We start from the raw sequence: 14,685 nt of genomic DNA, 5'->3' as shown, positions 1-14,685 counted from the left end.
GCAGAGGCATTAAATGAAAGCTGCAAACACGATCCTAAAAGATTCCAAGCCTTTTCAGTTCGAATAACTTCGACGATTCGTCTAGTAATTCATTCTTCGAAGCTACTTTTGTTCGGCCAACTTCTGTTCAACTCCTCCTTTTCATCCGAGCAAGAAAAGCAAGAGTTGAGGGGCTATTGTAGGGGGCCGAAATATCCGAAGGGTAGATTAACGCCCCACCGAGCGTCACGTGCCTCCGCCGAGCTTGGATGCGTTTGAGTTCGCCCGGTGCTTTCCAAACGCTCGGGATTTCCTCTTGTTCGGATGCGCTGTTCTTCGGAAAGGACATCCGAGGCTCGGGAATTCATCGTGCGTCAAATGAAGGTTCACCTAGTGTAGATGATTATGGAACCTTCTAGAAATATCTTGTGATAAGTGAGCTGCCGTTTCTGATATTCGAAGTGACGGCTCTGAACGATGTGACCTTTCTGACATCGGTCCATGTGACTCTGTAAGACTTGGGAAGTAAAACTCATTAAATGGTTCTGCAACCTGACGTCATCCGAGCGATGCTTGACGCGTGGAAAGCAAAACAATCTTGCTCAACACACAACCCCCTTTGCCTATAAATAGGAGGAGTATTGTTACTAAAAGGGGGGTCTGATCTTCTGGGCAAGAACACCACTCTTCCCTCTCAGCATATTTTTTTACTAAACTTCTTCTTCTTTTCTCTCCCTTTACTGACAACACCATCGGAGCTTCTTCCCGGAGGAACAACCCCCTCCGGTTCTGCAGGTAACTCAAGATCGGCGTCATCTCTCTCGGCAGTTACATCAGAAGGGATCATGCAGAAAACCCACCCCCACAGACATGGACTGTGCTTCTTCTTTTGAATGATTGAGACCTCTTGAGATTTAATTACAACCTAGGTAGAACGATTAAGAGCTGTTCTACATTGGAACTAACGGGAGTAGGACAAATATTCAAAATCGACGTAAGTTATACCACATGGCGACCTCAAATATCCCAATGCAATACAAACACATCCCTCAACCAAAAAGCAATTAAGTAAATCGATTTCCAGCCAAAAATGGAGAAGTCATGCCAAAAAAAAAAAAAAAAACCCATCAACCAGCCACTTCTCCCCTCGTGATTTTCAGTTTTTCAACTATTTAGGTAGCATGGGGGGCATATTATGAGCGGTGATATATGTAGAACAAGAACAACCAAGAGTACTTTTCGGTAGGAGCAGCTCTAAATATAATTGTTTTCGTGCCGATTACCTACTTCATATCAACCACATGTACCCACATTATTAGTCACAAGACTCACAAACAGTATTCGGTTGAATCGAAAAGAAATGAAAAGGACAAAAGCTTTATTAGGTTGAATTGATCACCATCTTGTGATTACCATTGTCCAATTTATCAGATTTAGATAGCTTACCTGATGACGATTGGGTCGGAATCATTTCTGACGAAGCGTGGACGATTGAAATGGACAAGAAGGTAACGTCTCCGGTAGAAGAATGAAGCCGATTAGGGGATGGAAGTTGGAGAGGAGCAAACCTTAGATAAAGGATGGAGAGAGAGTGTACTACTGGAGAGAGAAGGAGGGAGGAAAGAGGGGATTATGAGTAGTAATAGGATACGACATGTAAAATAGAAGGGTAGGATGGTCCATTCCAAACATGGTTACCATGGAGTATTTGTGATTAAAATAAAAGATACCATGTATTGGTGATTTGGAAACTCAAGACCATTGAAGTGGTAAATAAGGCCATGGCCCTCCTCTTTCCGTAATTTTCCCAAAAGGGAAGAAGAATCCTGATATTAAAAAAATTAGAGTTCGGTGTAGAGTTTCATGAAAATAAAAGTGTTGGGAAATTTTTTCTGTTGAGGGTGACTAGTCAAGGAAGAGACTAAAGAGAAGAACAGACAAGTCAAAAGAGTGTTCCCTTCTTCAATAGGTAGATATCATTAGATAGACGGACAGAGAGGGTAGGGGCACGTGATGCGAGAAAGAAAGTGCTACGCACGCCAGAGGGAAAAATTCGCCATGGCATTTTTGTCAAATACTGGACCTAACACGAACGCTAGGACTTCTAAAACAATGGACTTCGGACCTTACAAAAATCTAGCCCGGATTAAAATGCCCCAATACCCCACTACTTTTGGACTCTAGCCCAATTTACTGAAATTACGTGGATGGATGAGTTGTAATTGGGCTATAATTAATTGAGTAGGCATTCTAAGACTGCCCTTTGAACTCTCTTGGAAAAATGACGGTCCATGACGTGTTTTGATAATTAATATCCGCCAAGGACATGTTAAGAACATTTGTTAATGCTGAAAATGTCCTTGGAGGGTATTACTTATCAAACACGTCCGCATTTTCCCAACTCTTTTCCTCTACTATTAGAATGCCTACTCAGTCCTATTTCGGCCATTAGGGTTCTCTTCTCACGATTGCACAACCCAAACCTCCAGGGGAGTTAATGCGGCCACACCAATCATGGTCCCCTAAATACTTTGGGGTACTCACCCTATGGGGAATCAAACTCCAGACCTTGAAGATACTCTCAAAGCCTGGATATCCGCCTGAACCACTGGGGCAATCGCTGAGTGTTATTTGACCTTTATTTTTTATTTTGGTCTCATTCAATACATGTAGCTTGATTGTCCCTTGGGTCATTGTGAAAGCAAAATGTGGAAGGATTCTGTGTGCTATAAAATCGAGTATTGCACCTCAAGTTGAGAATGTTCTCCAAGTAAACAATTTATTTTACTTTTATTCCACTCATCTAGAACTTATATATGTCATGCATGATGTGTATAACATTATATAAAAGGTACTACTAAAATAACTTGGAGGCCAAGCCTGTTATTGCCTATTTCTTCAGTTTCTCCTAGAGAAACTCAAAACCCAAGGCCGATTTTTGCACGGAAAAAAAATGGCTGTGAAGTCAAAGAAAGCAGAGCAATCCCCATTACACAAAGAATCCACAAAAGCCCCAAGGTCCTGGCCAGATCTCCCTACCCAACCACTAACCATACTTGCAAGGAACTCAACACTTATGCAGAACATTAGCTATGGGGGCAATGTTACCAAGTCATATAGACTACCACCAAGACAATGCAACCCCATTGAAAAATCACCATTTCCTCGGCTATCCATCAATGACGACGGTCAAACTGACAGATGTCACGATGATTTTCAATACTTACCTGACATTTTCAACATCACTTTTCGTGTCGGACACTTGAGGTGGTTTGGAAGACGGCCACCATGTCGTTATTCTGCTGACTATTTTGTAGGGTACTCTCAAGGTATGCTTGTTGCTAGAGGAGGAGTTGAGCCGTCCGATCGGTACTATCTTTGGGATCCTATTGATAGAGTTTGTGGGATGCTTCCACTTTGGGATGTTAGTGTTCCTTTTAAACATGTTGCCCTTTCTTCATCTCCTAAAGATCACAAAAGTATTTGCACTGTGATGGTTCTAACAGGTATGCATTTTTTGGGCAACAACAGTTTAGTCCAAAGTTTTAGTTCTATTTTGTTCGCCCTTTTAAAAAGTGCTTGAACATTATCCAACTTTTTGGGGCTTATACCGGTTCCCATAAGAATTATCAAATCCGCACATTAGGTGAAACTTGATATTTCAATCTTTTATGCAAAAATTTGCTTAATTGGACATCAGTAAGTATTTGATGAGAATGATTTACCCAAAAAAAAGTATTTGACGAGAATTGTGGGCCAAAATTTGAAACCAAAACAAGCACTATTGTTCGATCAAGCACTCAAAAAGAATATACATAAGAGATAAAGCACTTAACGCTACGAATTGAGCCTTTTTTTTTTTTTTTGCGAGAAGGTTTAAAACATCAGCCAAAAAATTATCGGGTGTATTTAATCACAATAAACGAATCTTGATCATCGAGGTGGGTAGTGCTCACCAACTTTTTCAGGGGGGTGAACAAAGATAGCGCTCAAGGTTTTCTTTGTGGTCTGTTGTTTGTTAATTTTCTATTTTACCTTCCAAGCTTTTGTCTTGTTTGGACTTTGTTTCTAAGTTATCTGGCAAAATGCTTTCCCTTCTCAGTTTCTCTTGACTGTACGAACCTAAAAATATGACAGAAGAGAGGGATCAAAATTGAAGGAATCCGCCACTACATACACACAAAAATTACAAATCTATAAGTTGTTTTTTTTATCACCAAATTAAAATGGTATTGTGATGGTCTTATCAGGCATTAAAAGACCGGCTTTCGCATTTTGTGACCTAAGAGGAGGTAAATATTCATTAAAATTACACATGTATTGTTGTATATTCGTTACCAACAATTATATTGTGGTGGTCTTCATATACAGGCATTCAAAAACCGACTTTCTCATTTCGTGACCTAAGAGAAGCAGGTAATAAATATGCATGGTTCCAGCAAGACAGCACCCTTGTGGAGCCTCACTCTTCAAACCACCCACTCATGCAATTCACCAATGCCATTGGATTGGAAGGAAAGTTCTATGCATTGAGTTTGCAAGGAATTCTTGCAGTTATGGAAAAAATCGATTCTCATTTCAGAATCACAAGTTTAGGCACAAACAGGGCTGTTCCCAGTGTTCATGCAATGCATTTCAAGGAATATTTGATTGAATCCAATGGGGAAATTTTGTTGGTTTTCTTAGTCTCTAGGAAATCTATTCATAGGGTGGAAAATGTGGAGGTTTATCGGCTTCGGTTCGATAGACTCTCATGGGTGAAAATGGAGAGCATTGGGGATAGAACATTGTTTGTGGGGACTAATTGTTGTATGTCGGTTAATGCAAGCAAAATAGGATGCAAGGTAGATTGCATATATTTTAGCAATCAAACAGTTGGTGAGTGGTTGGTATATGATATGGAGAGAGGAAGCATCTCACCTGGTTGGGAAAACTATGATTCTAGTACAAGAGCTCCAGTGAGATGAACAGCAGCGGCTTCAGAATTTTAGTTCAGCGGTGACAAAATTACAAAGAAATTATTTGTATACAGAGCTCTATATATGTAAAATGCACATATTTACCTTTGGATGAAATTTTATTGGGTCTAGTTTATTTTATTGAGCTATAGTACCTACTTACTCAAAACTTAAGTGATTTTTAACTTACTTTGACAATGTATGAATAATACAGTGCCGACAATATTCAGAAAAAATACAATTGTGTAAAACAAATATGAAATTTTTAGCGCATTTTTTTGAATCCAGAGGGTTTGCTTGAAGACCCTGCAAACCCTGTAAAGCCGCTGCTGGAGATGAACCCATAGCCAAAACAAGCCACAAGAAATAAAATTCAAGGTGTTCTTGGTTACTTGGGAATTTGAAGTTTTAATTTGTGTCCAGACAACTCACAACGGCCAGATCCTTCCAAAGTTTCAGTTCTTTACCATAGTCTTTGATCCAAATACAAAAAAATTTTATATTGACTTACTAATTTATGTACTACAGTACAATTTAATAATTTCAAAATGATTTGAGCCCAAATATTAAATCCTCGTTAATAATTCGTATCCTAACAACTCATGACGGCCAGAATCTTGAATACTTCAACATATCGAAATGCTAAAGGTGCAGATGAATTATCTGTACCAACGCATACAAACTAGTTTTGGGCCCATTTTAGGTTTTGAGGGCATGGCGCAACGCGTTTTGAACACACTTAAAATAAATTACGAAACTATTGACCTTCCCCACCAACGAAGCTGATTTATACAGGAAGATTTTTTTTTTAAATTAGGTTCAAACAGAGTTCTTTTAGTGCATGCTTGTGCCTGAAAAGGAGTAGATCGAACAATCAGCACACATGCAAATCAACACAGTAACCGTAAACAAAGTATTAATATGTTCATGTAACACCGATGGGTCGTTCAAAATTTCAAAATAGCACACACACACACACACAAAGAATATGCAAAATCAAACCTTGACCCAAAGGTAGACAATCCCGTGACAGATTGGACAATGGTGGGAGCTTTGTAATTGAAATAGTTATTTTGTAGACACTCCAATCTGGGCTTCCAGATTAGTTTACTTTCAGTTTTTGATTTCCCAATGATGAAACGAATCAAGAACACCTTGGAAATGATAAGTGTTTGAGTTTTGAGTATTTGAAAAACCTTTGAACCTAACCTAGCCGAAGCCACTTCAAAAGTCAAAAACAGTACTGGCACGTGTTGGTTGAGAACCAGCGCGCGGGGGTCAAGTTGCCAGGTGTGGCCAACATTCAAAGCTTAACCATTGATCTGCGCGTGAGTTGGTTTGACGCGCGCGCTAGTCCACGACCCGCGCATGCTGGTCAAACGGACAGGTGGTGGTCAACAGTCATAACTTGGCCGTTGACCCACACGCGTGTTGGTATGACACTCTAGCGTTAGGGCGCAATACGCACACGCCAGTCCAAGTCTATCCCCATCACCTTTATGGGTTGGTAAGTTTAACCACCAAGCAACCTCAGCCAGCCTCGTGGACTGGCTGAACTCCTCTCTTTGCACCATATCTACCTTCCTCTCTCCCTATATATACCCCTCATGGTTCTTCCATTAGAAGGGTTCCAAATTTTAAAAAGGATTACAAAATTCTATAACCATTTTCACACCTCAATCAAGCTTAACCACCTTGCTCTTCAATTATCAAAATATCCAACCCCTCAATCAAGCCTTCAAACCTCAAAGCTCAAGTACTCTTTCAAACTCAATCTAGGTATAGCATACCTACTGTTTTCTGTTTTGATCCCTGAGGGGGGCTAGCAGGGCCAAGACTGATAATCAATACCAATCTTGGCCCTAAAGCTGGCAAGGTTTCAAAATCGTGTGAGCATTGGACCAACGCGCGCCAGTAATCCATATGCGCACGCCACTACGTGGCTGTGCACGCGAATTTGCGTGAGGATTGGTTCCTTACTTTTTTTACGCTTTAATTTGTATATAGATCACTGCGAGCATGTAAATAACCAGTTTACTGCTTTTCTTTGTTAGAACTGTTAGCTGTATTTCAATATGCATATCTGTTGTTGTGGAGTACCCCTGGGATCATTCTGGATATGTTCCAGAACCCAAAAATATGTAAACCAAACATTGGTTAAATGGTATGACACTCGCGCGCTAGGGCGCAACACGCGCGCCAGTCTGTCTCTGACCAGTGAGTGTCCTTGCATGAGTAACTTGGCCTTAAACCGTTATTTTGTTCCCATACTATTTATGGGGTATTTTGTTAATTTATAAGGCCTTTCAGCCATTTAAACTGTATATTATAACTGTTTGAGCTGCTTGGTTTGTCCTGAGTGTGCACTGGTCATTTCAAGCCCAGAGGGTTTGAAAATAAGAGCTGTGAGTTTGAGCTTACTGGCGCGCGCAGGTGTGGTCAGCATGCAGTGACTTGTTCAATGCATGCTAGTTTCTTCCTGCGCACGTCACTCCAAAATAGGGGCCTTCCAGTTTGTTTAAACTTTCACAGCAGTCTGTTTTCATCCTATATGAACTGCTTTTGCATCCATGCTATCATTCACATCCTGCAAACTGTTACAGTTTTAATCCCTATTAAACTGTTCTTCTGCCCTAAATGACTGAAGAATCGATTAACCAAACAGAATCGCAAACGTTTTTGCAAATGCCTAAATAGATACCGATCTACAGATTGGGCGAGAGAAGTGCCTTAAAATTCTTCCTCTCTCGTAACTTGGCTCTCGAACCCAGATATGGTTATGACGGACTGGTGCCTTCACCTTTTTCAAATCAAACAGTGTAGCAAGCGTTTCAAGTTCGGTTCCTTGGGTGTCGGACCTTCAAACCCAAGTGGAGACTCTGAATTGAGCGCTCGCCTGCCAAAAGCACGCTCATCGATCCGCCTTTTTCAGGGCACGTTACCCACAGTGGCGACTTTGCTGGGGATAATCGAACCAATATTAATCCATACTTAGAGTTTAATATGCTTGTGGACAATCCTTTAAAAGTCTGTCAAAACGGTGAGCTTCGCGCTGCCGAAGGTTGGAATGGTGATTTAACAGGACCTTATGTCTGGCCAATCTGATCTGGGAATTTTTCGATTGATCACTTGTGTAGTTTCCTCTAAAAATGTACTAAACAAAGTGAGCCAAATTTAAAAAAGCATTTTGCGATTTTGTGATTCTTCTCTTCTTAATCAATTTTTAGCATTTCTCATTTGCATCGATGTGGGATAGCCTTGTTAGAGTGTTTTGGCAATCCGGCACGGTTTACCGGAGCCTAGGGACCCCGAACGCCCAACAACCTTCGACGATGATAAGTCATTCTACCGTTTGACTATTGCTCTGCGATTACGAGGGCAACGAGAGGTATATCTTGGCTTTAGTCCGAGGAACCCGTTACGAACCAAAATCAGGCTTTGCATATACAAAGCACAAGCACTCTTCAAACTAGGACAGGTACCTACAGGGTAAGATCTACTTACATCTAACCCTCATACTATCTACGTGTTATTGCTTTCCCTACTGCATGCATTGTACATTCATTTCGATTTGCGTAGGAGCATGTTTTAGGGTGGCTTTTAGGTTTTCATTCTTTCGAGTTTGTCTTAAACTTATTAGGACGCTGCTATGACCCGATAAAGAGTCATGCATCTTGATGGTACATGTTATCAATTTTTAGAATTCTTAGATCAACAAGACTTTGGGAAATCAAGACTTTCTAAGTCATTGTCTAAATACCCGATCGAGATTTCAAACAGAAAACGAGAAACAATGGAGAAAATGTCTTGATGCTTATACCACCCTAGTTATCGTGCATAGCACATACACCGTTTAGGCTATGGCACTGTGTCGCCTACGTCGCCCTGTTTAAGGTGTCACGTCATCTATACCGAGTTGTTCTGACTCCAAAGTTGAAACTTTAAGAATGGAGTAGTCAAAGACTTAGACTATTTTGACATCTCCTAGTGTTAGTCGATTCAAACAAGGATACACCATCGAAAAGAAATCTGAGGATTCTGACAGCATCTGGACATCATGAGACAGACTCGTTTTTAGTTGTAAAATCTAGGAGGACACCGACGACGATGACGTGTGCATTGCATTCTTCTTGTAATTAACTGCTACTGCAAGAATGTCACTGAGCTTTCAATTACTTTGCTGTTTAGTTTAGAACTATTGCATCGAACAAGAGAGTACCGAAAGGAAGAGCCAAACCTACTTGGGAACGTCTTTAGAATTCGTTTCAACGACTCGTCAGGCTAGAAACCCAGATAGTTGCAATGGAGGCTTCTCCAGGTTCACTGTTGGCCGCCCTACAGTTGGGTTCGCCATCAATATAGCAAAAAGCCACGCCGCCAGCTTCCCCATCATCAACTTCTTATTCAGGCTCATCAGAAAAACATGTCATGGCAGATCAGCCGCAACCGCTGACTCTGAAAACCATGCTCATGAACCTTTAGAATAGTATTATTGCTATGCTGCAGAGGACCACTCAGACTGATGCTAACATCACTTGCTTGAATGACTTTGTCAACATTCGTCTTCCACCAACGCCAATGCTTGAAAAGGAAGGCGAGGACGACGAGGACGTTTGTGTAGAACCTGTCTTTGTCGAGGATCCAAATCATGCAGGACATCTCATTATTCAGCCCATTCCTAGAAAAGCTTGTGCGCCTGTTCCAAACCCAAACCTTGCTGTTGTTAGGCCTATTCAAAACTTTGACATGGCCGCTTTTTTGACCAAAATGGCTAAGCTGGAAGAAGCTGTCTCAAAATCCAAGAAAATCAACGTAGGATGAATTGACCTAGATCACAATTGCATACAATTTGACGTATATTCTTAATTAGTTACTTCTTGGATCTAGAGTCATAGTGGTTTGCTGAATCACCTCGTGCACTATATCATATGAACAATTTATTTCATCGCGAGCAGTGGTTTCTTCGTCACAACAAAAAAATTCGAAAAACATCACTTAGTGATTCTACCCCCTTTGGCATATCGATCGATACTATATAAACGAGATGGTGGGCTTGCGATATTGTAGGCCATCTTTGCCCAAAAAGCCCCTCATTTTGTGCTGGGTTGGACAACACCCATGGGGTAGTTTAGGTATTTAATAACACTTTTGATTCAACTTGTTGGGCGGGGAAGGGGAAATTTCCTCCCACCTTCCTACGTACTTTTTGGGTTCCACCTGCTTCTCTCTCTCTCACACGCTCCCTATATCTACTTTCCAATCTCTTCAGTCATCTCTCCAACCCAAAAAATGGTTGTAATTGCTTCAAATCTCACTCCGAACCCTAACGCCAACTCGAACGCCATCTTCTCATCTCCACGGAATCCGTCGTCGTGTTGTTTCTGCTCGAATTCAATCTTGTTTGGCAATAACTATATCGGAAAACCATTGGTTGCTTCAACCATGAGAGCCTAAAGATTCCGATGATTCGGGTTCTTTCGTTCGCATTTATCTTTGAAACCTAACACCTGCTCATCCAATTTCCATTAAGAATGCGTTTTGCATAATGAAAGAGGGTCGAACGATTCTGATTAAAGTTTTTTCTTAACTATAAACCTAACACCCACCCAATCCAAGTTCTATTAAACCTATATTTTTTCTTTCGAGATATATATATAGACATGGGTGCACAATATGAAATTATGTAGTTATTTGTAATGATAATAATTTTTTTTTTTATTTCCCACCATTTTGTTGCAATGTTCAATTGTTCATCCACCAAATACTTAAATCCTGCGTACACAACAAAGCCACGTAAGTCACACAGATCAGCGACCCCGCTTGTCCTCCACTAAATGCTTCAACGTATCCAACATAGACGGAAGAAGGAAAAAGATAAAAATCCATGCAAAAACTTCTTATTTTTGGAATGGATTATCCAATTTATATAAAGTAAAAGGAACATATAAAAAACTTCAAATTCCCAAGTCAAGAACCTCTTGAATCACATTTCTCTTTTTGCTCGGCAAATTCTGCTATTGGCTTATCCCACAATATTGGAGGATTTAATTTGTAGTAGAATCGCAGTTTTTCCAACCAGGTGAGATGCTTCCTCTCTCCATATCATATACCCACCACTCATCATCTGTTTCATAGCTAAAATATATGCAATCTAGCCTGCATCCTATTTCGCTTGCGTCAACTGAGATGCACCAATTAGTCCCCACAAACAATGTTCTATCCCCAATGCTCTCCATCTTCACCCATGAGAGTTTATCGAACCGAAGACGATACACCTCCACATTTTCCACTCTGTGAATAGATTTCCTAGAGACTAAGAAAACCAACAAGATTTCCCCATTGGATTCAATCAAATATTCCTTGAAATGCATTGAATGAACACTGGGAACAGCCCTGTTTGTGCCTAAACTTGTGATCCTGAAATGAGAATCAATTTTTTCTATAACTGCAAGAGTTCCTTGCAAACTCAATGCATAGAACTTTCCTTTGAATCCAATGGCATTGGTGAATTTCATGAGTTGCTGGTTTGAAGAGTGAGGATCCACAAGGGTGCTGTCATGCTTTAACCATGCATAGTTACCTCCGCTTGGGTCACAAAATACGACAGCCGGTTTTTGAAAGCCTGTTCAGACCATCACAACGCAATTGTTGGTGATGAAAATACAACATATTTGCATTTTTCGGGTTTTTTATGTATTGAATTTCTTTTTCATTTTGATCGTTGTTTTTTCTTCGTATTTTTAAGTTCGTATAGTCAAGAGAAATCTAGAAGGGAAACCATTTTGGCAGAAAACTTAAAAGAGGTGCAAAATAGACAAAAGCCTCGAAGGCAAAACAAAAACTTTACAAAAGACCACAAAATAAAATGTTGAGTGCTATTTTTGTTCTACAACCGGAAGAAGTTGGTGAACATTGCCGACCTTGTTTGGGGTTTGCATCTGGTCCAACCTCAATTATTGCTCTGTTCATCCATAAAACTTTCATGTTTTAACTTTCATCGCAATTAAAGAACTATACCAGCTCAATTCATATTTTTAAGTGCTTGATCTTTGATCAGTCAAGTGCGTGAAAAAACCACACTCTATTTGATTTCAATTTTTTGGTCCAAAATTCTGACCAAATACTCACCTACGTTCAATTGAGCTGATTTTTGTATGAATGACTAAAACATCAAGTTTTACAGGACCGAACAGATTTGATCATCGATGTGGGAGCCAATGTGGCCTCCACATAGGGTGGGTAATCTTCACCCACATTTTAAGTTGGGTGAACAAAATAGCACTCGAAAATGTGGACTAAATTGCTGTTGCAAAACAATGCATACCTGTTAGAACCATCATAGTGCAAGTACTATTGCGATCTGCACGTGGCGAAGATAGGGTGAAATGTTTGAAAGGAACGCTCATAACCAAAAGTGGAAGCATTCCCGAAGGTCTATAATTTGAATCCTGAATATATTGATGAATATAGTTATAAACCCCGGGCCCAAAACGTCCAACCCAACTTGGCGGCAATTCTCTGATAACTTTTTCGTCCCCGAGACAACAAGTGATGCTGAGAGTGTAAAGAAAGCCTGGGGACTCGTTGCGACATCGGTCAGTATGCCCGTTGTCATTGACGGATAGCTGAGGAAATGGTGATTTTCCAATGGGGTTGCATTGCCTTGGTAGTAGTCTATACGACTTGGTGACATTACCCCCACAGCTGATGTTTTGGCTAATGTTTTGCCTAAGTGTTGCGTTTTTGGCAAGTAAGCTTTGAACGTGGGTGGGAAGATCTGGGCAGAAGCTTGGAATTTTTGTGGGTTTTTTGTCGAGTTGGGATTGCTTTCCTTTCTTTGACTTCGCACCCATTTTTCGTGCGCAAAAATGGGCCCTTGGGTTTTGAGTTTCATTAAGAGAAGTTAAAATAGGCAAGAGCAGGCTTGGCCTCCAAGTTTTAATTCCTTTTACTTTATATATTATACATATCATGACATCAGGTTTAGGAGTAGAATAAAATGAATGCTCTCAAAACTTGGTCTTGGTGTGCACGTTACTCAATTTCAGCACACAGCTAATGCTTTCACATTTCCCTTTCATTACGACTTGTAACGAGCAAGACAGCTAGATAACATGGAAAAGAGTTGACACGGAGATTTAATTACGGACGTGCATGTTTAGTCTCAAGACTATTCTAAAAGTTAAACCATGGAATTAAACTTGAGTTTGCAATGAACAACAATTGATTGAATGGTCATGTTACTTCTCCAATTCCCCCTGTCCGGCGACAAGTACTGATTGGGCGAATCTTCCCTGGAAAATGGAACTCGAGTTTGCAATGAAGATTGCAGAGGATTTGACATATATTCATAATTAGTTAGGTTCTTGGATCCAGAGACGTGGTTTGCTGAATCACCCCGCGTAATATGTCACATGAACAATTTATTTCACCGCGAGAAGTGCTTTCTTCGTCATCACAAAAAATTCGGGAAACATCGCTTAGGCAATTTCTCATGACATCTTATCCCGATTGGGCATATCGATCAATACCCTATACATTAAAGAAAATTGGTAGCTAGCCGTAGGCCAATCTCTGCCCGAAATGCCCCTCAGTTTGTGTTGGGTTGGGCTGCGCTCATGGGGGTAGTTAAGGTACTATTCAACAGTTGTTATTCAAGTTGTTGGACGGGGAGGGGAAATTTCCTCCCACCTTCCTACGCACTTTTTGGCTTCCACCTGCTTCTCTCTCTCTTACACACACTCCCCATATCTACTTTCCAATCTCTTTAGTCATCTCTCTATTTTGAAAGGAAAAATATTTTTACAAAAATAGAAGTATTGCTAAAAATAACATTAGTTTTCTCAAAAGTCTTGATTGGGTTAGCGCTCAATTATTTAAAGCAATGTTGGGCAGGTGCACTTATACGATTATAATTTTTTTGAAAAAACAACTAGTATAAGTTTAATAAAAATTTGAAACATGGGAATGGTGGTCTTCTGGACTTGTCCACCCCTCGGTCTGTCCTTGAACTTCAGAAAGATCCTCCTGTAAGTTTATTTGCATGATGTGCAATAATCTTAGTTGTTTACTTGGGGCGCCCAAAGCTGAGACCATCCCCAGACAGATTAAAGCCCAAATGTCAAAATTGTTCAGGTAATTACCCCATAATTTGTTGAAGTATCGAGCCCTTGCCAATGTCGAAAAGGTGACATCGTGAATATTCGTCAACTGTTGAGATTATGATGAAATCACTGAAATCAGGAAAAGAGAATACAGCAGAAGGGAATGTCCGGGATATACTTGCACATAACTAAGAACTCTGCTTGGATTGGATGATGTGAAATTTTTTGTATGGGGTGGGCTGTACATTGCCATGATACGAGTTGTGTCTTTCCTTATTTCAAAGGTATAAACACTGAGGTAACAATTGATGCAAGCTTTCAAACAGGTGCAAATGCTTTTGGTCAGCTGGAGGATATGGAACTAAGAAGGCAGGAAGCAACCAAAGAAAGTAAAGCAACTGCAGACATAAGTTGTGATAATCCTCTTTTTCTCTTCTATCGAAGGGTTCGAATAATCCACGCTTATACTGGGGCGCCTTTGCTCCAAACACGGTAAAAAAAGATAACATTTCATATAGATTCAGTTATAATAGCATTGGTTATAGACTGCATAGTGATGCCTGCCGGCGGTTTGTAGTTGTTTATGTCCTTGCTTGTAATTTTGGAAGAATCTGCCTGTATCTATCCTATATTCTTGATTATCT

At 40.3% G+C, this 14,685-nt stretch overlaps 2 protein-coding genes across 3 annotated transcripts; one reads left to right on the top strand and one right to left on the bottom strand.

The window, feature by feature from the left end:
* The first annotated feature begins 2,862 nt into the window (after window positions 1-2,862).
* On the top strand, window positions 2,863-5,004 carry LOC131326707 (uncharacterized). Of its 2 annotated transcripts, none has more exons than XM_058359565.1 (3): window positions 2,863-3,485; window positions 4,230-4,271; window positions 4,396-5,004. In XM_058359565.1, the coding sequence occupies exons 1-3, from the start codon at window positions 2,933-2,935 to the stop codon at window positions 4,944-4,946; spliced, it is 1,146 nt and encodes a 381-aa protein (XP_058215548.1). In that variant the 5' UTR covers window positions 2,863-2,932; the 3' UTR covers window positions 4,947-5,004. The 2 variants fall into 2 exon arrangements, with proteins under 2 accessions (XP_058215548.1, XP_058215547.1); XM_058359564.1 differs by having other exon boundaries at window positions 4,351-5,004.
* Window positions 5,005-10,810: 5,806 nt separating this feature from the next.
* Window positions 10,811-12,892, bottom strand: LOC131326560 (uncharacterized). Its single transcript, XM_058359383.1, has 2 exons — window positions 12,262-12,892; window positions 10,811-11,559 (listed from the first exon to the last, which is right to left on the bottom strand). Exons 1-2 carry the CDS (start codon window positions 12,788-12,790, stop codon window positions 10,982-10,984), a joined length of 1,107 nt encoding a protein of 368 aa, XP_058215366.1. The 5' UTR covers window positions 12,791-12,892; the 3' UTR covers window positions 10,811-10,981.
* Window positions 12,893-14,685: the final 1,793 nt, after the last annotated feature.

The sequence above is a fragment of the Rhododendron vialii genome, chromosome 5a (genome assembly GCF_030253575.1).
Source record: "Rhododendron vialii isolate Sample 1 chromosome 5a, ASM3025357v1".
Classification (NCBI taxonomy): Eukaryota; Viridiplantae; Streptophyta; class Magnoliopsida; order Ericales; family Ericaceae; genus Rhododendron; species Rhododendron vialii.
This window is presented reverse-complemented; position numbering and strand designations above follow the sequence as displayed.